Source organism: Zalophus californianus, chromosome 14 (genome assembly GCF_009762305.2).
Source record: "Zalophus californianus isolate mZalCal1 chromosome 14, mZalCal1.pri.v2, whole genome shotgun sequence".
In the NCBI taxonomy this organism is placed as follows: domain Eukaryota; kingdom Metazoa; phylum Chordata; class Mammalia; order Carnivora; family Otariidae; genus Zalophus; species Zalophus californianus.
In genome coordinates this window covers 24,124,015-24,150,830 of record NC_045608.1, presented here as the reverse complement: position 1 = coordinate 24,150,830, position 26,816 = coordinate 24,124,015, and the positions used below count along the sequence as shown (strand labels likewise).

The 26,816-nt window shown below is 56.1% G+C and overlaps 3 protein-coding genes across 7 annotated transcripts; 2 read left to right on the top strand and 1 right to left on the bottom strand.

Annotated features, from left to right (window-relative positions):
- The first annotated feature begins 2,193 nt into the window (after positions 1-2,193).
- On the top strand, positions 2,194-6,457 carry PLA2G3 (phospholipase A2 group III). Its single transcript, XM_027577616.1, has 7 exons — positions 2,194-2,731; positions 3,720-3,852; positions 4,098-4,232; positions 4,514-4,824; positions 5,490-5,619; positions 5,732-5,848; positions 6,253-6,457. The coding sequence occupies exons 1-7, from the start codon at positions 2,194-2,196 to the stop codon at positions 6,455-6,457; spliced, it is 1,569 nt and encodes a 522-aa protein (XP_027433417.1).
- Positions 6,458-7,474: 1,017 nt separating this feature from the next.
- INPP5J (inositol polyphosphate-5-phosphatase J) lies at positions 7,475-25,317 on the bottom strand. 5 transcript variants are annotated; one of them, XM_027577497.2, is made up of 16 exons: positions 24,636-25,317; positions 18,296-18,321; positions 17,978-18,151; positions 16,126-16,328; positions 13,335-14,500; positions 12,855-12,971; positions 12,627-12,735; positions 12,315-12,431; positions 11,799-11,974; positions 11,230-11,341; positions 10,977-11,086; positions 10,656-10,839; positions 8,894-9,031; positions 8,655-8,732; positions 8,425-8,529; positions 7,475-8,221 (listed from the first exon to the last, which is right to left on the bottom strand). In XM_027577497.2, exons 4-16 carry the CDS (start codon positions 16,234-16,236, stop codon positions 7,730-7,732), a joined length of 3,015 nt encoding a protein of 1,004 aa, XP_027433298.1. In that variant the 5' UTR covers positions 16,237-16,328; positions 17,978-18,151; positions 18,296-18,321; positions 24,636-25,317; the 3' UTR covers positions 7,475-7,729. The 5 variants fall into 5 exon arrangements, with proteins under 5 accessions (XP_027433298.1, XP_027433297.1, XP_027433301.1 ...); XM_027577496.2 differs by lacking the exons at positions 17,978-18,151; positions 18,296-18,321; positions 24,636-25,317 and having other exon boundaries at positions 16,126-16,706; XM_027577500.2 differs by lacking the exons at positions 17,978-18,151; positions 18,296-18,321; positions 24,636-25,317 and having other exon boundaries at positions 13,335-13,960; positions 16,126-16,706.
- On the top strand, positions 23,947-26,702 carry SELENOM (selenoprotein M). The gene is made up of 5 exons (XM_027577501.1): positions 23,947-24,165; positions 25,333-25,368; positions 25,792-25,826; positions 26,181-26,259; positions 26,351-26,702. Exons 1-5 carry the CDS (start codon positions 24,046-24,048, stop codon positions 26,507-26,509), a joined length of 429 nt encoding a protein of 142 aa, XP_027433302.1. The 5' UTR covers positions 23,947-24,045; the 3' UTR covers positions 26,510-26,702.
- Positions 26,703-26,816: the final 114 nt, after the last annotated feature.

The window sequence follows — 26,816 nt, the reverse complement described above, 5'->3', positions numbered from 1 at the left end:
GTAGGTTGACTGACGTGGCCACAGGGTGGAATCTGAAGAGAAAACCCAGTGACACCTTCCCTCGAGACCTAGGCAGGCCCCTACCTGCCTTCCTTTGGGGCCCAGACAGGAAGAGACCTCAAAGGTCACTTCCATTGTTTTCTTCACTGTACAGAGGAAACCAAGGCCCAGATAGGGGCAGGGACTGGCCTGAAGTCATACAACCAGGTCATGGCCTAGCTGGGGCTACCTCTCGTGGGTGCTGTGGTCTGAAAATCTGGGGACTTGCTTCTTCCTGGCCAAATTGTTTCCTGCCCAGGGATGTCCTGAGGCTTTAGGGACAGGGTCTTGGAGGCCAATCACTGTGCTGAGAGTCTTCCCCAACATCCCGGGAACTGACTACTGTGATTAGGCCCATCATACAGATAAGGAGACTGAGGCCCAGAGAAGTTAAGACTTCAAAGCCTGAGGCCACACAGTGCCAGGACCCAAGTTAGGTATGTCTGACCTTGAAAGTTCGGTTCCTGCCATGGGACCTCCCAGCCTCCCTGGGTGATGGGCTCTGTAATATGGAAAAGGGGGCAGAGGTGGGTGGCCATCCCTACAACTGGGGAAAATGACCAGAACATGGTCTCCAAACAGTAGAGTTCTTTCCAGAGGGACCCAACTTTGTTCAGTGGTGTCCCTACCTTTGGGGACCCCAGGTCTCCCTACCCTTCCTGCCACCACTCTCTCTATTCCACACCCCCTTTCCCAGCTTCTTGAGAGAAAGAATTTGGCTCCTGGACTACTCCCACCCTCTTTCCCTTTTCATTGTCCCCAGCCACGACCTTCTGAGCCGCAGGCCCAGGCTGGTTCTGAAGCACAGAGATGGGCCTGCACTCCTGGCCGCCCCCATTCTCCCTGCTATGTACAGTGAGCTTTCCTTCCCCAGCTATGCCCGTGGCTCTGCCTCGCTGGGGCTCGCCCTCCTGGAAGATTCTGGGATGGAGATTGAGAGGGATGTTGGGGGAGCGGGAGGCTGATGTGCAAATGGACAGACAGACAGACAGAGAAATCACTGTCCCCGGCAGCCCTGACTTCCCAGCAAAGCTTTCCAAGAGCTGTGCTGCCAGCTTCGAAGCCCTCCCTCCCTGGAGCCTGTCACCTGAAGTTTCCTCACCCTCAGCGATCTTCCGTTTCTTCATCTGCACTGTGGGTGTAAGCATCCCAGCTTTCCTGGACGGTTGGGAGCTGGATGATACGTTAGCTTTGGGACACAGAGGGCTGGCGGTAGCCCTTCCCTGATGGAGAGACCATTCCTGTCCCTTGGGGAACACATGATGACCTGCTGTGTCCCACTGGTGGCAACAGTCCAAGCATGGAGATGGCTGCAGACTCAGCCCTCTGCCCAGCCCTCCACTCCTCTGGAGCCTATAGTCCCTGCAAGTCCAGAGCATTAGCCCTGCCCCATGCCCTGCTCTCAAGGCCAGCTCTGGCTCTGTCTCCACCATATATCAGACCAGGAGGGTTGCTGCTTGGCCAGGCTTGTGTCTGGGAGTCCCAGCAAGTGGGGAGCCCTAGGGCACTGTCCCCTGATTATGCCGAGAGGCTTTCTTAGAACCAGTCCTGGGCGGTGGTGTACCCCAGGTGGCCAGGGGATGGACGCCCCCTTTCCCAGAAGCCTCAGGAGCTCCCAGGGGGGTGGCCACAGGGCCCCAGCCCTGCCCTCAGCTCCTTCACCTCGGTCTGGCAGAGGCCATGGCCCCCTGCCAACTTTGTGGAGATGGGTGTGGCTGCCTCCCTGGGGCAGAGGGCTGAGGATGAGTTCTGGGAGCTTCCTCTGAGTCCCTGAACCCCTTTCCCTCCCCAGGAAGATAGAGATCCTCTCCTGGCCCTTTGCCCCAGCCAAAGGCTTTGGCTATCACAGTCCCCATCCAGGCGGGGCTGGCAGCAGGTGACTAGATGAGAAAGGCATGGTGAATGGGGGCGTGGGCCCTGGAGAGTGCACTCTTTGGCCAATCAGCAGCCTACCCAGCCGGTGGATTCAGTTACAAGCCGGAGATCACCCCATACTCCAGCCTCCTTCCTACTCCTCCCAAAGCTCCATTCATTGGCCCCGCTGCGCCGGGTCTGCAGGGCACTGCTTCCGCTCAGTTGCTAAAGCTGCTGCCTCGTGGGCTGCAGGGGTTGGTGTCCTGGGGGCTTTGTCTGACTGGGCTGGTCTAGGACGGAATGGGGGTTCCGGTAGTGCTGTTAGGGATGCTGAACTTCCTGGGAGTGGCTGGGGGGGGCTCCTCTGCCCTCCGCTGGGACAGCACCTCCTGCCACTTGCTCAGGCCCACCTCTGGCAGCCCCTTGGGGACTCTGAGCTTCCTGGGAAAGGATGCCCAAGGACTGGCCCTGTTCCAGGCCCACTGGGACAGGCAGGGGAGGCTGCAAGCGTGTAGCTGGCGAGACGAGCCAGAGCTCACTGCAGCCTTCAGTGCCCTCTGTGCTGGTGAGATCACCCGGGGCTCCTTTATCCACACCCCTGGACCCGAGCTGCAGAGAGCCCTGGCCACACTTCAGAGTCAGGGGAGGGCCTGCCGAGGGCCTGAAGAGGGTCCAGCAGGGGCTAGGGAGAAGCGAGCAGCAGGGACCAGGGAGGAGCAAGCAGGACACAGAAGAGCACCTGGCAGCAGAAGACCCCAGCGGGTGAAGAGAGGCTGGACCATACCTGGCACGCTGTGGTGTGGAGTAGGGGATTCTGCTGGGAACTCCTCGGAGCTGGGTGAGCCATGGGGACGTGGACTGGGGGGCAGGGGAGGGAAGTGCTGGTTTTCGCCCTGGCCCCAATTCTCCCAGGCTGTGTGTCCGTGGGGGATTTCAATGTCCTTATCTGTAAAATGGGGGTGACCCTAAGTCTCATCGTGGGTTGCTTAATTTAGGTCGTAGATGGGAAACGTCCTAGTCAAACCTCAGAGCCCTCATTAATCACCATCCCTGGGAGGGGTTGGACTGGGGTGGGTCCAAGGTTGGCTGAGCCAAAAAGCCATTACCCAAGAGGAGGCTTTATGAGGCAGGATGCCCAGCGGAGGGGACGCCGAGACCCAAAGGCCTGGGTTAGCAAATTCAAGCTGAACAAGTCACTTCCCATCTCTGAACCTTGGTTTCCTCACAGGTACATGGAGATGATATTTCCCTCACTGAGCTGCTGTGAGTTTGGGTGTGGGGAGTGTCAGGCAATTGGGAAATGCTCAGTAAAAGGCACTATTGCTCAGATGGTAAGAACTTGGATGACTTTTGTGCACTCAGTACAGCTGTCTGTGCACGCATGGTGGGTTGGGGGAAGGCTTTGGCACCTGAGTTGGAGCAGATTGGCATCCTGGCAATGCCTCATCATGCCAGCGAGAAAGGATGCACTCTGCCTCTTTGCCATTCCATTCTGCACACATTCATAACTTGGGAGTTTTATTTGGGGCGTGAGCTTGGGAGCTCTAGAGGCAGACTTCGCTTCCCCTGAGGAAGTCCCTTTCCCTAACAAGGGCTCCTGGGTAGGCTGCCCAGCATTTGGAGCTGCCCAATAAAGGCTGTGCCTGGTTGCTCTTGTCAAGCTTTGAAACTGAGAGTCTCACAGAGGGAGAGTGGCCTGAGGCTGCCCAGGGTATCTGTGTCAGGGCTGGGGCAAGAACAAGGTCCCTGCTCCCTGCACCATCGAGGCATAGCCAGCGTGGGGTGCCCAGGACCCTGCTCAGCTGGTGCCCCTCTGCCTCCTGCAGGGGTCTTCCAAGGCCCTGATCTCTGCTGCCGGGAACACGACCATTGCCCACAGACCATCTCGCCCTTCCAGTACAGCTATGGCATACGAAACTACCGATTCCACACCATCTCCCACTGTGACTGTGATGCCAGGTTGGCAGTGGGTAGAGAGGGCTGGGTGCTCAGGGGTGGGATAGTTCCTGGGTGCAGAGACTGGGATTCCAAAGAATCCTAAAGGATCAGCCCGCCAGACCCCACCGTGCAGGTGGGAAAGCTGAGCCCTAGGAGAAGAGACCCTTGGATCCCAAACCACCTGCATGGTAGTGACTGGGTGGTCTTGGAGGAAGAGAGGGGTGGCCCTCTTTGGTCCAGAGACCTGAGTGCCAGCTCTCGGGCAGGTTCCAGCAATGCCTGCAGAACCAGCAGGACTCCATCTCGGACATCGTGGGTGTGGCCTTCTTCAATGTGCTGGAGATCCCCTGCTTCGTGCTGGAGGAGCAGGAGGCCTGTGTGGTGTGGTACTGGTGGGGAGGGTATGTGGCTGCCCCCTTCGATCCCCTTCCCAGCTAAAGGGGGAGCCCAGGCTCCAAGCCCTGGGAGGGAGGCTTGTCTGTATGTCCATCCTCCAGCGAATGATACCTCATCCTCCCTGTGCTCTCCTCAGGACAGGGCCCAGGACGCAGACCTTCCTTGGGTGCTCCACATAGGCCAGTGGGACAAGGGATGGCACTGACAGAGCCTTGGTCTCCATGGAGATGAACCTGGGGTTTCTGGGGTAGGGGGGGATTGTGAGTTACCAATTGCCACCTTCCAGGTGTAGAACATATGGCTCCACACCCCTTGCCCGCCTCCAGTCCAGGAGGACTTTCTACAATGCCTCCTGGAGCTCCTTGGCCACCCCCATGACTCCCAGCCTCGAGAGCCCAGCCCCCAGCAGGCCTCCGCAGAAGCAGCGTCCTCAGAAGCGGCTGCCACAATGGAAAGGGTCTAAGCACCCCCACAAAACCAACACCACAGCCCTCCGTGTCCCCATGGCCTCCACCAAACCTGATATGTCCCCCACAGCCTGGCTGGAGGTCACCCATCCAGGCCTCCAGGGGCCACAGAATGGCCTAAAACCTCAGGGTGAGCTCAGAACTTAACTTTGGGGGTTCCTGATGTGGGAAGGTGTCCCTGCCTCTGTGCGGGGTTGAGGGGCCCTGTGTTGCTTTCTTCCCTTTTCCAAACTCCTCCTGGGGCGTCCCAACCTCTCCCATCAAGTCACATTGCAGCTAGAAGGATTTTCGTAAGCCCTAAACTTGCCCATATCACTCCTCACTGAGCCCCCACCATAGCTCCTCTTAACTCATGATGTCCCAACACCCGGGGGCCCTCAGGTGCTGCTCCTGCAGACTCTACTCCCCAGTTGAAACTCCAGTCTTGTACGCCTCATTTGGTTCCTCAAAAGCAGCTTGCTCTGTCCCACCTCTGGGCCTTTGTGCATGCAGTTCCTTCCGCCTGGAGCACTCTTGCCGAGTCTTCTCATCTGCTTAGCAGTCTCTTCCTCCAAAAAGCCTTTCCTGACCAACATTCTGGGCTCTATGGTGGCACTGTTGTGTGTGCATGACAGTGTGCGTGTGCATGTGTGTGTGAGACGTGTGTAGCATTCTGAGGGCAGGAAGGACATGAGACAGGGGGACACTGTGTGTGACTGAGCACGTGTGCCTATGTTTCCCCTCCATGGCAGTGGGCATCAGTGGGGCTTTGCTGGGGGACCGGGCTCCCCTCACCACCATGCCCCCTGCCCCCAGATGCCCGCCGGGCCTGCCGCAGCTTCCGCCGTCTGGATCAATGCAAGCAGCAGATCGGGCCTCAGGAAACCAAGTTCCAACTGCTCAATAGCGCCCATGAGCCCCTCTTCCACTGCAACTGCACACGTCGGTGAGGCCTGCTTGGACCGTTGGGGGTGGGCAGCCTGCTGCCAGTCACAGAGAGGGGGCTCCTGGGTGGCCAGGCCCTGCCCTAGCCTAAGCCTGCCTCTGCCCTCACTCAGTCTGGCACGCTTCCTGAGGCTCCACAGCTCAGCTGCGGGCACCAACATGCTTTGGGAGCTGCTAGGCATGAACTGCTTCAAGCTGGCCCCTCCACTGGACTGTGCTGAGGGCAAAAGGTAAGTGGTGGCAAGGCCAGGAGGGAGGGGGCATTTTCCCAAGGTGGGGGGTTACCTATCCTCCCTTTGTGTGCCAGGACCAAGGGGATGGGGAAAGGGGCTAAGGCACCTCTGTGTTCCGTCGTCATCATCCCCTACTCCCTGGTGCTCCAGGTACAGCTCTGCGGTTGGCTTGTATGGGTCCATGTTGACTCTGTCACTTCCTATGTGACCTAGCAAGTTCAGTCACTGCTCCGTGCCTCCATTTCTTATTTGTAAAAAGCTTGTAGAAACCAAGGAAATGGTATGTGTGACACTATGACACACAGAGTCCAAGGCCTGCCTGGCACACAGTAAAATGTTTGCTTAACTCTTACTCCTAACCTAAAACCATGACCACCCGCTCCACTTTTGTCTGCCCACAGCTGTTCCAGAGACCCTAGGGCCATCAAGGTGACAGCCTGGCACTTGCAGCGACTTCAACAGAGGCGACGCCAGCTCTGGGGTGTGAGCACAGGTGAGGGGCAGGTGTGGCCTTCCGATCACCCAAGAGCCGCCATGTCATTCTATGACCGCTGCCTGCAGCTGACCCAGGCAACCCGGAGACCCATCGGGCGGCAGAAATCCTAGAACGAATGATCTCAGTTCCGCCTCTCCTGGGCACCACACTGGACCCTGCCCCTAGCTCTGCTAGGCCCCAGGGGGTCTTGGCTTCCTCTCCATGTGTTAGACTGAAGCATGGCTCGGGCCCCTGTGGACAGCCAGAGGACAACGAGAGGCAAGGCTAAAATGCTGGACCACGTCTCCTGCTGTGCTGAATGATCCTGAGGTGGTGACACAACCCCTCTGTGCTTGGACGTGGTGTTCAGGAGGCGCATTCTGATGCCCTGGGCTTGGGCCTTGCCAGATGGGAATGGGGAAAGGGTAACTTATTACAGCAGCCTCAGGAGGTACACGCTCCAGGTTGCAAAATGAACACATCTCAAAAGCCTGTCCAAGGAGCCCCAAGCGCCTACTTGCTGAGGCCTGAGGCAGCAGGTGGGGAACGGGATGTTACAGAAGCGCCTGTATCTGAATCCAGGAAAGGGGAGGGTGTTAGGGGGCGCTTCCCAACTCTTTTCCCTGGGGGATCCCTTCTCAACAGCTGTTGTGCCCTTCCTGGCCCAGCCTTGGCCCATTTTTTCCTACCCGAAACCCAAATTCAAATCTCCTCTGTGTCCTTGAACGAGGGACCTCCCCCACTCTGAGCCTTAGTAACTCCTTTGAAAAGGGGCAGTGTGACAAGGACCTACCTCACAGGATGGTTGAGGATTAAGTAAACCAATACATGGAGAATGCTTAGCACCTAGTAAATGTTCCCTCCCTCTAACATATAGCCAAACTGTGGTTAGGCATCTGATTCTGAGAGGTTCACCTCCTGGAGGCCTCAGTTTGCCCACCTGTGAAATGGGTCTAAGAACTGCACTGAACTCCACACGGCAATACTGGGCTGTGGTGCGGATTAAAAGAGCTGGCCTGTGTAATGTATACAGCTGGTTCCTGGTAACTGTCAGCTCTATCATCCTCTCGCCTCTTTAGTCCCTTTCTCTGCCTACCCCCACCCCCAGACTGCTAACGAGTTAGGAAGGAGTCAGCAGTAATGCTGAAGAATTTAATTTCTAATTGATGACCTCCAGGATTGCAACCCCCCCCACCCCATCTCAGATGGGGGCTGATAGCGCTTTGCTGATTGTCACAGTTGAGGTGCCAGGACTGAGTTTGGGGGACCCCACTTGGCCACCCCTGACCAGGACAGAGTGGCAGGTGTGGATGAAGCCGGAGCAGCGGCAAGAGGAACACAGGTGGGTTTGCAGGAGATTGGGGCACAGTGGCGGCCACCTGGGCCCATCCGCCCACCCACCCTCAGGGCCCCAGACCCCCTTCCTCCAGCCCCTGCCGGCCTTGGCTACTGGGGGCTGGGGCCTCCCGATTAGGTCCCCAGGAACCCCCCCCACCGGGGTCGACGGTCTCCAGGCGCAAGGCAGGCAGCAAGCCGAGGCTTCGAGGCACAGACGGTGGGGAGGCCCAGGGACTGGGCAGCCCAGAGGGCCCCTCCTCACTACTGCCCCGGCTGCCACCATCATTGCTCCTGTCAGGGGCCCCCCGGGGCAGGCGGCGGCTCGGGGGTGAGGGGCTGCGGCTGGCACCACGGCGTTCACGGGATGAAGGCCGCAGGACAAAGCCAGGGAAGCGGGCCAGGCCTGGGCTGCGGCTACGGTGTCTCTTGGACTTGCCGGGGCTGGGGCTACGGGACTTGGGTGCGAGCAGCTCCAGGGTACTGTCATCCTCATCCTCTGAACTGGTGCTTGAGCTGTCTGTGCTGCTGCTGGCCGGCTCCGAGGTGGGCAGCGAGATCTGGGGGCGGAGGCCAGTGACTGGGCTGCCCCATGCCCCAACCAGCCAGCCGCCAAAGGCATCTTGGAGCCACTCCCACCCTGCCCATTAGCAGAGCTGGGAAGGTCAGGTTCCTTGTAGGAGATCATGGAGCAGAAGGCAGAGGCTGTGGTGTTTGAACAGGGTCTTTTAGCACCCTCGATCCCGCAGTCTGAACTACTCACCTGGAAGGGCTCAGTGACACCAATGAGGATGCTGTGCGTGTGGCTGTAATAGCCCAGGATGAAATCTCCATGGCCCTTGGGCAGCGACTCCTCACTGAAGGTCACCTGGTGGGCCCAGGACATAGGCCCAGGTTGGGGTCAGGGAGGCAGCCTCAAGGACTGCCCAAGCCAAGTCCCGAGCTCCAAGGGCAACGGGGACTTCCTCCCACCCTCCCCCTCCCTTTCAGTACCTGGTAGATGTTCCCATCCACATCCTCGTGTTTGGCCCAGACATAAGCCACGTAGTCCTTGCAGTGGCGGAAACCCACCTGGGGTGAGAGGATTCAGGGTGGTGTCTCCTCTCACCTGACTCCAGCAGCCTCCTGGGCTAGCAATGAACTCTGGAGAAGCCAGTGATCCCCCTGGGCCCCTGGCTACTTTCTCCAGGCCCTCCCTTCCCTGAGGCACTGACCGTCCCTGCCCTTCTCACCCGGTACAAGCCGATCCAGTCCCAGGAGCTGCGGGCGAACACGGTTTCGATGCGGTACCTCACCACAGCCTGCTCTGGTCGCACCCACTCATCTGCCACCTCCAGCCGCACTAGCGGCACGTCGTCCCTGTAGGCAAACTGCCCAGGGGCGGGGGCCACATCAGGGGAGACCCTCCAAGTGTCCTTGGGCCTGAGTCAGCACAAATCAACTGAGAGAAAGAGCCTTTGAAGCCACCTTATGGATTGGCAAACCAAGGCAGAACAGGTCTAGGATAAACGCCAGGCTTCCCACCTCCCAGCCCAGGGCTCTTTATGCCCATAGCCTCCTTAGGGAGTAAGAATACAGCTTTGAAGCGAATAGAGTAGCCCTTGTTCTGCCCTTGCTCCCACCTCAGGGAAGGACTGAAGATGGTGTGTCAGCCTCGGGCTTTTGTCTAGGACCCACCCTCCCCCCATTTATCAGGTTTCGGGTTTCCCTCCCTCCTCAGCTTTTGAGCCAGGCTGTTCCAGAAGAAACCAGAACATCCTCTCCTTGTCCCTAGGTTCCTAACAGCAGGTTTGCCCGGGGTGGCCTCTTGGAAATGCTCTCCAGGGCCTCGCAAGGTCAAAATGCTTTGGTCAAGAGACTTAAGTTCTCTGAGCCTCTTGGGAGGAGAATTTGGATATCTCAGAGCCTACAAAGGCATTCAAAGGATGACAGAGCCCCAGGGCCTGGCATGCAGTAGGTGCTCAACAGGTAATATTCTGCAAGGGTCAGAGACCTTGATGAGGAGGGAAGGTCAGGGTGGGGCCCCCAAAAGAAGTGGTTCTCAAGGTGAGGCCCCTGAGGGTGAAACCTCACACCCAAGTCTTTTACCAAAGGTCATGGGAGGCCAGACTTGGGCAGATTTCCATTCCCAGTTGAGGGTACTGGCCAATGTCCCACTGATGGACCACATGACCAAGTTACCAGGGAAAACATTCTCTGGCCTGCACACTCCCTCTTATCAGATCAAGGAAAGGAATCGGAGAGTCCAGAGTTGGGTTTCAGGACTGGAAAGATGGGATCTACCTTCCTCTCCTGCTGAGCCGCTGTGCAGCTTGGGGGTACATACCTACCCTACTGGCGGGCCTCAGTTTCCCCATAGAAAAACAGAGTGTTGGACTACATGGTCTCTCAGGTCCAGTTCTGACATCTAGCATTTCTCCTTTTTACTTTGGCAACCAGAGACCTCAACCCTAAACAATGCCCTTCTCACCTGGTACAAGCCGATAACTATACTATACTAACTATTTAGAATTTAGCTTTGTATTTTCATCTCTCCACTCCTCCTCCCCATTACTACCTCACTCATGGTGCCTGGCACATGGTAAAATGGTAAATGAATAACGAATAAATATGAATGAAGGCTATATGGAGTTTGAATAAACATTTTGATTTTTCTGGTCTTATTATGTGACTATATAATGTGAATTTTAACAGAAGTGGTCCTAATCCTTTATCAGAACAGAGTTAGGGATTAGTGGAGAAGGCATGGACTCTGAAAACAGATTAGCTTGGGTTCAAATCCTAATTCTTCTGTTTATCGGCTGTGTGACCCTGATGTGATGCCGTGTCTCTAAGCCTCAGTTTCCTCATCTGAAAATGGAGATCATAACCCACTCCTACTCCGCTGCAGGGAATGGATGCTGCTGAGGGCAGGTGCAAGGGCTTACTGGTGGGCCGTGGGATGCTGAGCTGGACCTAGGGATGTCATGACGGGAGGAGGGGGCCAGGACTCACCTGCAGGACGAACTGGGCAGCCACTGGCTTGTGGTCACTGACTGTGTATTCCATGTGGCTGCCGTAGCTGTGTTGGGTCACCTGGAGGCGGTGGCTTTCCCGTCCTGAGGGGCTGGGACCTACACCCGGAGCCTTGACCTTCCACAGGATACGGTCTGTCCAGGCTGGCTTCCGCTTCTTGGCACTGAAGTGGGCAGGGGGAAGCCAAGTTTCAGGGGCTGGGGTTTGAGGCACAGCCCCCAGCCTTGCTTCTTGCCAATCCTCTTCCCTATCGAGAAGACCTCAGCCTGTGTCTCCACCTCATCCCAGTGCTGAGCTCACCTGGTATCATATTTGTTAGTACCCACATCAAATTTGAAGGTGGGTGCAAAGTTGAGGGGCCCTTCCTGGAAGCCCTTCAGGATGGGCCAGGTGTTCTTGGCCATGTTGAGCTGTGAAGGTCCAAAAGGGCAGAATTGGACAACAGCTTGCACAGGACAGGTGAAGGCAAGAGCCAGAGCCTAGTAGTATACAAAAGTGTGCTGGGTCATGCTCTGTGTGTTTGGCATTTAGGGTGCGGGCTGGGATTCTGCACCTGGTCCTTCTCCCAGAGCTGGTGGAGCTGGTCGCTGTCGATGGCAAACTTGACGAAGTGCAGGTCATAGCTCTCAATGCGGAAGTTGAGGTCCCCAAACCAGAACACGAGGCTGTTCAGGGGTGGGCGTCAGCAGGGTCCATGGGGTGAAAGAGCCCAACCCAGATCCTTCTCCACCCCCATCCAACCCACAGCACTGGATGCCCCCTTGGGATGATGCAGTGGGGTAGGTGGCTGCGGACCCTCCAGCCAGCCAAGGAACAGCAGGGGGATGCAGATCTAGAACAAAGTTTGATTGGACCCTCAGCAAGGCCCTGCCCCTCAGCAAAGCTCCACCCTGCAGTTTCTGTCCTCCATCAACTTACCAGCATTCGTGTTCCTAGATGTAGTTTAGCGCCCCCCCCCCCCCCCCCCCCCCCCCGCCATAGGCTCTGCCTCTACCCACAAGGCCCACTCAGGCTGGTACTCAGGTTCCTGTGGCCAAATTTTTGAGACTCTCGCCTCTGAGGCCCACCTCCTCCTTCACTAGCCCCGCCCAAGCTCCACTTGGTCCCGCCCAGAGCCCATACTCGTGATCCAGGATGCCATGCGCCCCGGGCCCCGGGAACTGCTGGAGGCTAAGGATGGTCTGGAAGTTGTCCTTGCGCTGCTCTGCCTTGTCCAGGTGCGCTGGCAAGTGGCAGTTCAAGAAGCAGAGCATGTGCCCGAAGGCCGCCAGTCGCACGCTCACTCCACCCTTGTTGCCCTTGGGAGACACGGTTGATCGAGTCATGGGCGGGGCCTAGGCAAGTAGATGAGGCACTGGGCGGGGCATAGAGAGGGGTGAGGCCAGCCAAGCCCGGTGGAAGAGGCTTAGAGAGCGGTGGGCTCTACCGCAAGGAGGGGAACCCTGGGATGGGGCAGGGACAGGAAGGGGGCTGGGTCTAGAAAATGGTATGGGGCGTTGGGCGGGGCTGGGGAGAGACAGGCGACAGCGTAAGGGGTGGAGCATGGGGAGGGGACCTTGCCAGTGCGTGGAGGACCCGGAGGACTAATCTATAGACCCGTTAGGGCCCAGTCCCGTCCCGGGCTGCTCCCATGCTCACCCAATAGCCACCCAGGCCAGTGCGCGTGCAATCAGTCTGCACGTCCCTCAGGAAGGGCAGGTGGTAGTACTTGGCGAACAGCAGCAGGATGACGCCCTGCATCCGCACAGTACTCACCTGCGGCGGGAGGCGACGAGGTTGAGGGACCGCACACAACCCCCGCCCTCCTGTGCGCTTTCCCCCAGTTTCCCCTATCCTCCTATTTCGCGGACCCAGCAACAGAGGTCCAGCAGGCCCCACAGTGAATCCACGCAGAGCTAGGGCCGGGAATCCAGGGGGCTCCACCCTTCCAGGGGCTGAGGGAGACGTTACCAGCACGAAGTTGAAGGGTGCCAGTGCGTCCATGAAGAGCTCGCTCCACTGGTCTGTGAAAAGCGCGTCCTTGAGCCGCTTGTTGATCATGGAATTCACTTCCTGCAACCTGGGGGTGGGGGTGAGGCGGCTGTCGGGTTGGGGGTGCCCTAGAAGCCCTTCCCATGGGCAAGGGTCTGGGAGGCACGAGGGATCCAGGAATGGGGTCCACCCGCCCAGCCCCCTCACCCTATGGCAATCATGTCTGCCCCATCGCTGTCATCACCGCCACTGCCCAGGTGGAGGAGGGATGTGACGTCGTCAGGCGGCATGGCCGTGCCCACGTTCCATGTGACCACAGTGATCCTGGGGGTGGGGGTATAGGAGGGGTTACCACTGGGCACCGTTGCCTCCTCCGCCTCCCTCCCACAGGGCTCTTTCTGGGGAAATAAACTGAGGCACAGGGGTGGGTGTAAGCTCTCAGGAGGAGGACAGTGGGCCCAGGATCCCTCCTACCAGACTCTCCCAGAGGAGATGGATTGAGGCAGGGGTGGGCAAGTCCCTTAGGAGAAGATGCTGTCTCCTGAGGGTCCCAGAGTAGGCCCAGTACCCCCAAAGAATCTTCCTCAGGGAAGTAAACTGGGGTAGTGTAGGGTAAGCCACCCTGGAAAGATGGCTAGTTTCGGAGCTGGAGCCCCACCAGTCTTTCTTGGGAGAAGGCCCCCTCACCAGAAGCCAGGGTCGCTCTTGCAGGTAGGCTGAGCTGACCAACAGGATGATGAGGTGGGGGTAGAAGGGGAGGTGGTGACCGGAGCTGGAGTTTCTTGGGGCCGAAGACTGGGGCTCAAGTGCCCACTAGGCCCTGCACCCTGGGTGCCAGGCCTGGGGAGGGCCATCTCAGGGGCTGGGGGGACACAGGGGGAGCGGTTGGGGGAGCGGCTGGGGGAACGGCTGGGAGACCGGGGTGGCTTGGGCAGAGGTGGGGGCACAGTCTGGGCCGAGGAGGCCCCTGGCCGGAAGGTGGGGGACAGAAGTCCTGGGGAACGGGAGGCAGGCTCTGGAGGGCCCTGGCCCGCATCCAGGGGCAGGGTCTGGGGTGGCCGGGGCAGGACAGGATCCTCGGGGCTGCTGCGGGGGGCCTCAGGCCGGGCTCTGAAGGAGGGGGAGATCCAGGGGTCTGCGGGGGGTTGGATCAAGGATGTGGAGCCTGCAGGACCAGATGCCTGAGCTGAAGGCTGGAGATGCTCTTCGGAAGAGGGGAGAGGTTTAGGGGCTGGGGCATCCCTCTGTTTAGCTGGTGTCCATCCCACAGAGGCCGAGGCTGACGTCACAGAAGCTGGAGCCAGGGCCTGGTCCTGAGAGGATGACAAAACCGGACTGGGCACTGGGGAAGAGTTGGAAGGGGGTTGTGGGGGCTGCTCCTCAGATGCCAGGGCCAGGCTCAGGCCTGAGGCAGCCAGTGCTGGCTTGGGTCCCACGGAGGCAGGTGGCACCTGCTTCTGGTCCCTGGACATTGGAGACAGCCTGGGCCGCAGGGTGGCTGGGGGAGGCCTCGGCCCTGCCAAGGCGGACGTCACCAGCTGCCCCAGGGATGCTGGAGCCAGGACTGAGCCTGAGGTCACTGGAGGTGGCTTCGGCCCAGCTGAGGCAGACATGACTAACTGGCCCACAGATGTTGGAGCTAGGCTGGAACTATGGCGGGCAAGAGCTGTCTTCTGCCCTCCAGGGGTAGACAGTGGAGCCAGGGTGGGTCGAGGAGACGCCAGAGCCAACCTTGGCCCCTCTGTGGAAGGTGGCATAGCTGCTCGTGGTCCCACAGGTGCTAGAGCCAACCTTGGTTCCGAGGGTACTGGGGCCGCATTCTCCTTCACTGGGAGCTGAAAACTTGAGTCCACCTTGCAGAAGACAAGTCAAAGACTCAGGGTAACCCTCACCAGGGGCTTGGGCCCCGACTTCCATAGAGACCCCAGCAGACTCCATCTAGCTAAGAAAGGCATATCTTTGCAAGGAAGTTCTTCCTAATTTCTCACCACAGTCCATTCTGTTGCAAATCAGCTTCTCTTTTGGAGGAAATAGGATGCAGAACCTTATCCCCTCCCTCAAGTCTGACACCTCTCATAGATGGGGAACTTAAGACCCCACCTCGAATGAGGCAGGATGTGAGCCTGAACCCGAGGGTTCTCTCCTTGCCTTCCTGGCTGACACCCACTCCCTGGCCATGCTGGAGTTTGGGCGCCTGGAGCCAGCTTCCCTGGGCAGCCCTCCCTGCATTTCCTCCTGCTCCCCTGGCTAAGGGCTACTGACCTAACACCCCAGATCTGCCCTCTCTGGACACCCTGGGTCTAGCCTATTCCTCTCCTTTCCTCCACAGTTCCTCCAGGAACCGTCAGCTTCTCCCCTGCCAAGCATCCTGAACTCCTTGGTCACGGTCCTCTCCTCCTCACCCATTCCCAGAGCTCCATATAGGAGCAAGAGCCCAGGGCTAAGACTAGCCACGTCAATTCCAAGCCCAGCTCCGTGTCCCCTTAGGCAAGCACCCCTCTGCCCAGGGCCTCAGTTTTTTGTCTGTAAAATGAAGATATCTGATAAAGGGTCCCTAGCCACACCTTGCTCCTGAGAAGCCTTGGTCTCCTATTCTCTGCATTTATGAGCCGAACATTTGCTAGGGTTCCATTCGAGCCCCATGGAATAGTCCGTCCTCATCAAGGGTGATTCTAACATTCAGAGCAAGTGCAGGATTCTGTTGATCCTGGCATTCACTTCTCTGTGCCCAATTGCACCGTGTCCTGTCTCCCCCACCTTTGAGGACAGGCAAGCAGGTATCCTCCTTTTGTCCGGTAGGCGGAGTGGGGGGACGTGAGGCCCTGCAGGGACCTCCTCTCTCTTTCCCATCTGTCCTGTTTCTGATGCCCCTGTCTCTGGAAGACAGGATAAAACACGTCCTCCGCCAGGGAGGGCAGAAGGTTTACACCCGCCCTGAGGTGGCCCCAGCCCTGCCTCCAGACATGCAGCTCTGTCTGTGTCCCATGTCCTTCTCGGTTCAGAGGACCTGAAACTCTGCCTCCACCTTCCTCCTCAAACTTAGCTCTTTGAAGCTGCATTTTGGGCATCCTCCTTGGCTCCAAGTGTCCCCCCAACCACCACACGGCCTCCAGCACTAACAACTTAGACATCCCAGATGTCACCATTTTAGTCTTCGGGGACAAGCCTCCTCATTTTGCATTGATTCAGAGAGGACAAGCAACTTGCCCAAGGTCACACAGCAAAGCTGGAGCACAGCTGGATCCCCTGACACCCAGTCCAGGGCTCTCCTGGGGGCTCCTGGAGATGGCTAACTCCATCTCTCTCTGGGTGTCCCATCACTGCCCCCTCAGCCCCCAGAGTGTCCTGTTTGCCTAACCCCGCTAGTGGGCAGAGGAGAGTGCCTGCCCCTCAGCTAGGGGCACCAGAGTGCCTGTGGTGCGTGGGGCTGTGTGGGACCAAGGATCAGGGATGAGGGGTTAGGTGTCAGGGGTCTTACCTTGGAGGGTGCCCCAGTTTGGGAAACCCCATGGGGCCTGGGCAAGGGCAGGGGTCCCAGGCCAGCCCGGGTGCCTGGCCTCCTGCTGCCGCTGCTGCTCTGGCCCTCCATGTCTGCAGCCCCTAGCAGCCCAGGCTCCCTGGGCTCAGGCTCCAGCTCCTCCGCTCCCGGGAACCAGTGATGTCATCAGCCGTTTCAACCTGCTGAGAATTTAAAGACACAGGCACCCACTTCCCAACCCAGAGGTGGCCAAAGCAAGGTGGCCTACCCTCTGGGAACCCTTCAAGCTGACTGCTGAGACTGAAATGGCCATGGGGCGGGTTGGAGAATGTGCCCATTGGCCTGGCTTGGGTCTCAACTGGCGACATGGAGGAGGCCCCCTGTCTGCCCCCACCCTCCTGCCAGTAGGCCTGGCTAGTCCTTACTCAAAGGTGGGGTATTAACACACCTGAGGGCAATGTAGAGACAGGTAGCTCAGAGGTCAGCACCCTCTCCAGGGCCGCAGAGACAACCGAGCCCCTGCCATGATCCTGTGAGCTTCCTGACTCCCTGCCAGCCCAGGGCTTGCTTTGGCCCCCACCTTTGCCCCATTTTCTGTCCTTGGTGCCCGCCCCCTGCCTGGCTCTATCCTTCCCATTCCAGAGCTAGACACTCAGGCTCCAGCCACTGGAGTCCCCTCCCATCCCAGCCTCAGCACCGTCCCCTGCTATTCTGCAGACACCGGGCCACCTGCCCTGGATGTCTTCACAGCCCAGCCCCTCTCAGCTTTTCTCTCTCCAGTATTCACTGGGTGTGGTTCGGGTGAGGGACTAGCTCAAGGTCACCTGGTGAGCTGGGGAGGTCTCAAGAGTTTCAGTGAGGAAAGGGAGCTTTCTCAGTGACCCAAGACCCATGGGAGCCAATTGGGGTGTTTGAGGGGAGGGAACTAGGGCGGAGAAAGGCCCAGCAGTGGGGGAACAGACTGGCAGGAAAATGAAAAACAGGCCCGGGAAACTTCGATGGCCAGCACCCAGCACAGGGTCCAGGGAAATATTTGCTGAATGAACCGATGACTCAGTCAGTGCGTGAGGAGAGTGAATGAGTGACAGGGCTCAGATGTGGCCCGGGATGACTGTGGGCCCTCTGATTCTGCCTCCTTCCCTCTCTCACTCTTATCTGCTAAGTAGTCCCTGAGATCCTGATTTCTCCAGAATTGCTGAATTGCTTCGAGAGGAATGATCGCACTCAGTGTAGCCAGAAAATGTCCAGAGTTTTGTACCCAGAGCTCTCTGGTGGTCCACGGTCACCTATGTAGCCTCATGGGCCTGTGTGGTCCCCTGCATGAAAGCTGCATGGACAGATGCCTCGTCTCCTTCTCCTGGATGGGTTTCCCCCCTCTGCTTGACTGTCTCGGGGTCTAGTCTGTGTTTCCCAGCCAGCAGTTCTGTGAGGCGGGAATTTGCAGGGGCTGAGCCCCAGACCATGTTAGGGCCCTGGAGTAGAAAGGATTTGGGGTGATGAAAGATGGTGGAAGTGATGAGTGGCTACAGGGGAGGTGACTGTGGTGGAGATAATGATGTACGGAATTCTGATGATGGAAGTGGAGGACCGACACTGATGATGGAGGCACTGGTGATGTTTCGGGTAAATGGAGGTCGTGGAGGTGATAACAAAGGTACAGCTGTTGGTGATGGTTGAGGTAGTAGAGCGAAGCGATGGTGGTCACTGGGATGAGGGTGATAGTAACGGTGGAGGAGAGATGGGGGCAGGGAGGCAGCCGGGCTGTTCCACTGATAGAAGAAGAGGTGGTGGTGGAACGAGACATAGTGGTGGGACTCAGGCCACCAGAGAGGGAAGGAAAATTTGGACTTACCCTGCCCAGTCATCTGACTCCTCTTGTATAGATGAGAAAACGGAGGAAGGAGCCACCCCTGCATGAGTACTGGCCTCCAATGCAACCCTGGAAGTTGTGGGGGGAGCAGATCCCAGTCTCTGGGGCCTGTCGCAGAGCTCAGCCATCCACAGCTCAGACAGGGACGTCGGTGTCCTTTGGAAGCCAGGCAAATGTCATGCAAATGAGCATGCAGAGAGTTGCTGCACACTGCAGGGCAGCCCAGGATTTCCTGTCATCGTCCCTCCCTGAAGTCAGATCCCACAGGGGACTTTGTTTCTGGCCTTGCCACTGGCTTACCTGGGGAGGTCGCTCAGATTCCTGATCTGTGTAGGAAGATAAAAACAGTAGATACCTCCTAAGGTTGCTGTGAAGATTCAACAAGAGGATATATCTGAAGTGTTTAGCACAGAGCCAGGCACAAGCGAGCTCTCGGCGAGGGCAGCGGCTCTGCAGTTGGCATCACTGCCATCATCATCTGCTCCAACCTGCCCATTTAATGGATGCTGAAACTGAGGTCCAGTGTCAGTTGCCTTCCTGGGGGTAAGGGACAGGGGCTCTGAGACCCAGACTTGGCTTTGCCAGGAGAAGGGGGTGGGGGGGCGGACCCCGGTTGAGAAGGGAGCAGGGTAAGAGCTATATTTGAGCTCCTGGTGTGATGACTAAGGAGGTTGATAACAGGCTCTGGGGCTCTGGGCGGCAGGCTGGGGGCAGCTGCCAGGGAGAACCGCCCCCCTGGAGACAGCTGTCTCCAAAGGCCCCTCCTGGCTCCCTCCCTTTCCTCACTCCAGGGAGTAGGGAGGTGGTGTGCTGAGACAGAGGGTACATCTTGTCCAACCCGCACCCCCCACCTTGGAAACTCTTAGTGCTACCCTTCAGGCTGTTTAGGTCAGGAATAGGAAAGGAGGGAGCTGGTGATTGACAAATTATCTCACTCTCCATAGTAACCCTGGGAGGTTGGTAATAAGATCCCCATTCGACAGAGGAAGAAACTGAGCCCTAGGGATTACACAGCCATTAGGGGACAGAGCATGGGGTTCCCAGGGAGAGATTGGATAATTCTCCCCCACAGAAGTGACTGTTGAACTCCTCCTTTGAAGGAGAGTCAGTGTTGCCAAATTGCAAAAAAGGAGAAATGCCCTGGGAAGCAGAGGGAGGAGCAGGGGCAAAAGAATGGAGCATGAAAGGTCCAGGCTATGACAGTATGACAGGATGCAAAATCTGGATATGTGCCCTTGTGGTCCTTTGGCTCAGAGTAAACCCATCATAAGCGGGGAAGGGAGAGAGACTTTTTCTTTCCTCCTCCTCTTCCTTGAGCCACCTCCCAGGAGCACCTGAGGATGGTAATGATACAGAAGGGGCTGTCCTCCTTCCTTTCGCTCCCTGGTCACCCTGCCCCAGGCCCACAGGGAGGGAGGTCACACTGTGGCCACTAGCTGATAAATAAATCCCTTGAGATGTAGAGTGTACCATAGGCTCCTGTAGGAAGGTAGAAGAGGGAAGCATTAAGGAGGGCTTCTGTGAGGAGGAAGCATACAGGGCACAGAGGAACACTTCCCCTCCCTTCACTCCAGGGTTCCTTATTGCTCCGAGTACAGTACCACATGTTATGTCATTGTCTCCTCATTCTCCCCCTCTGGGGCAGGTGTCATCCTCAGCTCCCATTCTGCCCCACAGGAAATGGGTTCAAGCAGGAGTGACTTTCCCAAGGTCACACAGCTGGGGCTGCGCTCAGGCATCCCTCCTCCCTCTCCTCAGCTCCCCCTCCTCCCAGGCAGGCCAGCACCCGCTGTCAGCTGCTCTGAAGTGAGTGGCTATTTTTATTCTGGTGCGAGGGGATCTCGGGCAGCAGAGCCATGTAGGTTAGAAGACTCTAGGACACCGGCTTCAGCAGGAAAGGCGAGGCTTACTGCAAGAACATAAGCTTGCCCGGAGGGCTCTCATTTCCTGCATGCCAACCTGCCCTGGGTGTTCATGTACCAGAAATTGCTTTTTGGGAGCTCAGAACAGAGCATAGAGCCAAACTAAACCCTGGCCCTGATCCCAGATCCAATTTGAGCCCCAATTTTGGTGTTAACTGAGCCCTTATCCCATGCCAAGACTGACTCTATACCCTACCCTGACCGTAGTCTGAGATCGAGCCCTGACTCTACCCATGTACAGAGCCTGATCCAAGTCTGACTAAGGCTGATCCCAACTTGAGACCTTGATTCTGGACCCAGATTGAGCCCTGATTCTCACCTAAGCCTGAGCCATAGTCATTGACTGAATTCTAACCCCAGTCCAGACCAACCCTTGATTTTAGACTGAGCCCCAACCCCAGGTCTAGACTGAGCTCAGAGTCTAGTCATTAACTAAATCCTAAACCTGGTGGCAGATTGAGCTATGATTTTGGTCACAGACTGAGCCTGGAGCCAAATCACTGATAGAATCCTGACTTCAAAATGAGCTCTAACCCTGGGTCACACAACCCTGGTCACACACTGAGCCCTTGTTTTAGACTGTGCACTGACCGAATCTGGTCAAAGGCTGAGCCTTGAATGTAGTCATAGACTGAGCCTTGATCTTGGTCACAGACTGAGGTCCAAGCCCAATTATTGACTGAGCCCTGAACTGACTCCAGCCCCAGACTCTGTTCTAAATCTGGCTTTAGGCCAAGGGCTGACCATGACCCCGATCCCATTACAGACTAAACCCCAAACCCAGCCCCACCCGAGGAAGGCTGCTAGCCTAGATTACAAAATGCCACATAAGGGCATGGATTACAAGCAGAGATCTGTTCAGGGAGAACCTGGGACTCCCATGAGTGCTGATGCCAGAATGTTCCCAGTACTCTTGTGGCTAGTGTCTCTACCACTGGTTCCACTGGCTGGCTAGTCAACCCCCAGCAGCCCAGGCTCTGGCCCCTCTAGGCCACAGCATCTAGGTTAATGCAATGAGAGTGGTTTGGTGGCATCTGTCCAGTGAACAATGTGGGCCCATGAGGCACTGAGGTTTGGCTCTGTCAGCAGAAAAGCCACAGGCTCCATAGGGCCTCTGGCTTCAGCCACTCTGAGGCTCTTGCCTTGCTGGGGTATGGGTTAGGGTTGAGGGAATCCATGGCATTTGTCCCATTATTTCTGTAAACAAAGTTTACTGTTTGTATTTAGGTAATACATAATTATTATAGAAAATACAGAAAAAAAGTATAAAGGAGAAAAACTTCACCCTATAATTTCATCTACCAAGAGATGACTATTTTGACTTCTTGGGTTGTTTCCATCTAGATTTTGTGATTTGGGCTAGGTATATATATCTATATATACATATTTTATAAAATTGGTTGGCTACTCTGTTGATGCTACAACATCCATTGAAGCCCATATCCTAGACAGGCTGCTGGAATGGGTCTCAACTGGTTAAGCCAATGAGCTATTTCCATTCCCTTAGTCACATGATTGGATCATGGATGGACTAGTGAGATATAAAGAGACTTTTGCGAAAGAAAGCTTGCTTTCTCTTCTGAGAAGTTTACCAAAAAAGATCATCTCCCCTTCATTAGATATGAATGAAGAAGTCTGTGGTCCTGGTTACTGTTGGCAGCCATCTTGATATCATGTATGTAACTGGCTTGATGACCAGCTGACACTATGGAAGGCAGAATGGAGAGAAATCAGGTCTTGGGGACTTTATCAACCAGATCAAACCTGACCTGAAGCCCTCCCTGCCATTGAACTTTTTTGTTATTTGAGCCAACAGATTTTCTTTATTGTTTAAGCCAGTTAACTTGGGGCATCTGTGACTTGCAGCCCAGAGCGTCACAATTCCCAACTGATATTACTCTTTTATAGCCTAAAAATTTTTTTAATACCATAACTATGAGCATTCTCCATGTTGTTCCACACTATGCTGCATCATTTAAAACAGTTGCATGATTTTCTATCCTATGGAGGTACCATCATTTATTTAACTCATTCCCTGAGGAGACATGCTTAGGTTGTGTCTCCAGTTTTTCAGCATTGTAAACAGTATTTTTTTAAAATTTATTTTAATTTATTTTTTAATATTTTGATGTTCTTTTGGAACTGCTCACAGAACTTGTTTTTAAAAGACTTTATTTATTTATTGTCAGAGAGAATGAGAGAGAGCACAAGCATGGGGAGCAGCAGAGGTAGAGGGAAAGGAGACTCCCCACTGAGCAAGGAGCCCAGTGCGGGGCTCCATCCCAGGACCCTCGGATCATGACCTGAACCGAAGGCAGACACTTAATTGACTGAGCCACCCAGGCATCCCCCCCTTTTTTTTAATGCATAAAGAGATTTATTGCAAAAAATGGTTTATGCAACTGTGGAGGCTGGTAAGGCATGTCTGAAATCTGTGGGGCAGGCCAGCTGTCTGGAAACTCCTAGGCAGGAGGGGATGCTGCAGTCCACAGGTGGAATTTTCTCTTCCTCAGAGAAACTCCAGTTTTGCCTTATCTTCCACAGATCTACACCTCAAAATGTGAAAGCCAGAAGGTACAGGGAGTCCAGTGCCCAGCAACTGCTCAGCAGCTCCTCCTATGGATGCAACCCATGCCTTGGGCGCTAGAGATTGAGCCAGAGCAGGCGCCCTACAACCTTGACTGGGTAAACAGTGTTTTGATAAACTTAACCTAACAATTGGTCCCTTCTCTGATGGTTACTTTGAGCCAAATCCTGACAAGTGAAATGACTGGGTGGAAGAAATGTTTTTAGGGTTTTGATTTATTGAGTCAAATTGCCCCTCAGAAAGCTTGGATGAATTCACACTTCCATAGCAGTAAATAGAGTGTTAGACATTGCTTATCATGTCAATAGTCTGGACAAAACCAGTTATATTTACAGAGCCCTGATGTATGTACAAAGAATGGGTATTAAATAACAACTCTAAGCCCATTATTATTTTATCTTTACAATCAAGTCAATGAATGTGAGGTAGCAGGGTATAAGCAAAGGGCTCTGTGCAAACCTGACTTAATCCATTAGGCTTAGAGTCCAGGACCCATGATACTTTTAGAGGTCATGAACATGTTTTAATTTTCATTTCTTTTAAAATTGAAAGAAAAAATAAACATATAATAATGAATCCAGCCAGGATTATATTCACTTTTTTTTTTTTTTTTTAATTAAGGCCGTTGTAAAATGCCTTAGTGGAGGAAAAGGCCCAGGAAGGCAAAAATACCTAAGGGTCCATGAAAGTCATAATGCAGCTTTGGCTTGATGTTAAAAAGGATTCTGATTCCCAGTCTAGATTCAGTAGCAAAGAGCACTGTGATCAATTTGCTGTGTCTGCCTCAGGCTTAAAGGGGGAACGTGGCGTCTTTATCTAGTCATCTTTGGTTTGATGAGACGAGCACAGGGACGTTTCAGGTTCAATTCCCAGATCACAATGTCATCGGTCTACCTTTCTGATCCTGTTTCTTAACTTGCAAAACGGAGTTCGTGGGACTTTTATGAGGTAAGAAATGAAATAACGAAAGCTAACACTGTGCCAGGTACTGTTCTAAAGGGCTTTATGTGTTTTAACCCTTTTATCCTTCCAGCCCCTACAGAGTACGTAATACCCCACATTCCGCCATAATGTGTGCCCCAGGGATTTGAAACCCATATCGGAATTTCATCCGAAGAAATAAAAGACACAAACAAGAATTCCCAGCCTCAGTTTCCCTATCTTCAAGTCAAGTGGCTGGCCCAGAAACTCTTTGGTCCGTCCGCGTCCCTCCCGCACCCCCTGCCGGCGTAAGGAGGCACTGTCTGGCCGCATCCCGCCGTAGCGTCTGCGCTCTCGGTCGGCGTGGACACTCTCGCGGCTGGGAATATAAAGGCCTAAGGGTCAGAGAAGATCCCGAACCAGAAAACATTCCGAACCCTGCCGGAAGAGAGCTGAAGGCCCCAGAGCCGGCCCTGGGGTGGAGACTGACAGCTCGGGGTGTGGTTCCCTGGGGGCGGGGCCTCGGGCGGGGCGGGGCGGGACCAGCCGGCGGACCCAGACGTGGCGCAGTGGCCCGGCCGTTCGCCTCTAGCTCGCGGATCATCTTCGGCCCGGTTCCGATGCGCCTCCCGCTGCCTCCACCGCCTCTGCTGCTGCTTCTCGCGGCACTCGCGGCCGCCGTCACTACCTTCCGGCCCGACTGGAACCGTCTGCACGGCCTGGCCCGAGCCCGGGTAGAGGTAAATGCCCTGGTCCCTAGCTCAGGGACCACTGCCCCCAATCCTCTGGCCCCTTAGCTTTGGAATCACCGCCCACTTTGGCCCCAGGACCCTCCTGACTCCCAAGTCCCCCTCAGGGCCGGGACCATCCCTCCCGCTCCCCAGCCTCAGGACGCCCCAGCACCCACCACCGTGGAAGCCCCAGACACCCGATCTTGCGGCCTGGAAACCCGAATTCCCCCCTCGTTTCCCATCCGGCTGGACAGCGAGCCCCCAGACACACTGGCCCTGTCCCCTAACTCTACTCCCGGCCTGTGACTCTTCCAAACCTGTCCTCTGGAGCCTAACTTTACATCCTCCCATCACTTCACTTTTTCCTGGACTTCCTCCCCCACCCCAGTTCCGGTTTGTGTCTCCCTTTCCGGAGGGAGGGAAGACTTTCTGGGCGCTTGCCCCACTATGCAAAAGCCAACTGCATTACCAACACTTACTCCGCAGCAGGCTTCCATCCTCCTCTGTGGGGAAATTACCCGTCAGAGTCCCTGTTTGGTTGTGTGACTTGAATCATCACAGATCCTCCCTCTCTGGGCCTTAGTTTTGTCTGACAGGGGGAGGGGGAGGAAGAAGGAGGACTAGAATATTCCCGGGGTCTGGACTCCTGCTGGGAGGTGTCTCTCCCCTCTGGGAGTGCAGGGAGGGGCCCACACATCCTCCCATGTTGCGGAAGCAACCAACCAGATGGAGGCCCAGCTCTGCATGGGGCTAGGTAGGGACCAGATGGCAGGTATCTCTAACGAGGTCTCCCAAGGCAATTCAGAGCTGTTCCCTTCTGGCCTGCCTCCACCCTGAGGTTCTAGGGGCCGAAGTCCAGGCCCAGGTGTCTACTGCCTGAGAGAAGTAATCATTTCTTTTGGGCACTGGGAGTGAGTAAACAGTAAGGTGTGCAGGCAAGAGCCCCAAGGCTGGTAAATGCCTTTTGGGTCACTGGTCTTGCTCCTCTTTTACCTGATGTCTGTAAGCCCCAGTTTTCCTATCTATACAGAGTTCTCCCCTCTGTCATAAGGGAACTTCTGTTTCAAGGGTAATCCACAGCCTCACCCAACTCTGGGAGGAGGGTGAAATGGTCTTGAGGGTGTGACTGGGCAGACATGAAGGCTTCCTGACCTATCTGATTTTGTCCCCCTCCAGACCTGTGGGGGATGACAGCTGAATCGGCTGAAGGAGGTGAGTTATTTTTTTGTTTTGTTGTTTTCTTTTTTGTTTGTTTGTTTTGTGTTTTTAAGAGATAGGGTGAGGGGGTGCAGAGGGAGAGGGAGAGAAAGAATCTTAAGCAGGCTCCACGCCTAGCACAGAGTCCGACTCAGGGCTCAATCTCACAACCCTGAGATCATGACTTGAGCCAAAATCAAGAGCCGGACGCTTAACCGACTGAGCCAGCCAGGTGCCCCTGAAGGAGGTAAGTTTGAAGAAAGGGGTCTCCAGCTGTGTCTCCACTGAGCCCCCTAGGGGATGGGTAACACAGTCCTACAGACTGGCTGGAGGGGAAGTTCCCTGGGGTGGGAGTCAAGAGTGTGTGACCTCGGCAGGCTTCAGTTTCCTGTCGGTATCTGGAGGGGGTCGGGGTCTGATTCTCTGGTTCTTCCCCAGGTGAAGGCCTTCGTCACCCAAGATATCCCTTTATAGTATCCTTTTTCTGTTGTGGGGGAGGATGGGGAGGAGGATCTGGGAGAATCTCCTTCCACTTAACTTCACAGATAGGGACGACAAATGGTTTTCATCTGACAAGTGGAATTGATTGATAGTGACTGCCCAGAGAATTCCTAGGTGGAAGGCAAGAGAAATTGACTACTGATGACCGCCACAGACACGGGAACGGAGAAGAGAGCCCTTTACTTCTCTGAACTCTAATTTCCTCACGTGTAAATGGGGGAATCCCTGCCCTACCTGGGCAAAAGAGGCAGTGCTGTTCACCTGCTGTTCATAGGTGGGAAACCCCACCAGCCTCAGGCCACCACTACACACCTTAACAACTCCAGTCACAACCTGGTAATGAAACACCTTCCAGGGGCCGACCCAGAGCTCGTCCTGCTGGGCCACCGCTACGAAGAACTGGAGGTGAGGCTTGGAAGCCGGGCGGGGGCGAGGCATTGGGGGGGGGGGGGCGGTCGGGGCGAGGCGCATTGACCCCACCCCTCCTCTACTTCAGCGAATCCCACTCAGCGAAATGACCCGCGAGGAGATCAATGAGCTGGTGCAGGAACTCGGCTTCTACCGCAAGGCGGCGCCCGACGAACCTGTTCCCCCTGAGTACCTACCGGCGCCGGCCAAGCCCGCCGAAGGCGCTCCGGACCGCCCTGACCTTTAGGTCCGGGGACGCCGGCCCACCTCCTCCCCCGCCTGAGCCCTGGGGACAGAATGAAGCGCCCAGCGTCCCGGGAGCACCTCCCTCGCTGAGGGCCGACGCCTCGTCCCTGAGCCGGCAGAGATGGAGTTGGGGTTTCCTCCTAACCCCTTTCTTCCCTACCCAGCTCAATTAAATCCTCTTCCGCCTTAGCCGAGACTCGACTCCTTCCTTGCTGCGGGAGGGCGGGCAATAGGAGCCCCCCCCCCCAGTACCCCCGAGAGGCCCGGCATCCCCAAATACCTGGCTGCTGTGGAATGGGGATGTGTGC

What these genes read in the sequence shown, in the direction of transcription:
- PLA2G3 (XM_027577616.1), top strand. Translation starts at nt 2,194, where the DNA reads ATGGGGGTTCCGGTAGTGCTGTTAGGGATGCTGAACTTCCTGGGAGTG. An exon ending in CACTGTGACTGTGATGCCAG is followed by an intron (nt 3,853 to 4,097) that starts GTTGGCAGTGGG and finishes GCTCTCGGGCAG; the next exon opens with GTTCCAGCAATGCCTGCAGA. An exon ending in GACTGTGCTGAGGGCAAAAG is followed by an intron (nt 5,849 to 6,252) that starts GTAAGTGGTGGC and finishes GTCTGCCCACAG; the next exon opens with CTGTTCCAGAGACCCTAGGG.
- INPP5J (XM_027577497.2), bottom strand. Translation starts at nt 16,236, where the DNA reads ATGGAGGGCCAGAGCAGCAGCGGCAGCAGGAGGCCAGGCACCCGGGCT. An exon ending in AAGAGCGACCCTGGCTTCTG is followed by an intron (nt 12,972 to 13,334) that starts GTGAGGGGGCCT and finishes CCCCACCCCCAG; the next exon opens with GATCACTGTGGTCACATGGA. An exon ending in GTGTCACTGAGCCCTTCCAG is followed by an intron (nt 8,222 to 8,424) that starts GTGAGTAGTTCA and finishes CTCCGCCCCCAG; the next exon opens with ATCTCGCTGCCCACCTCGGA.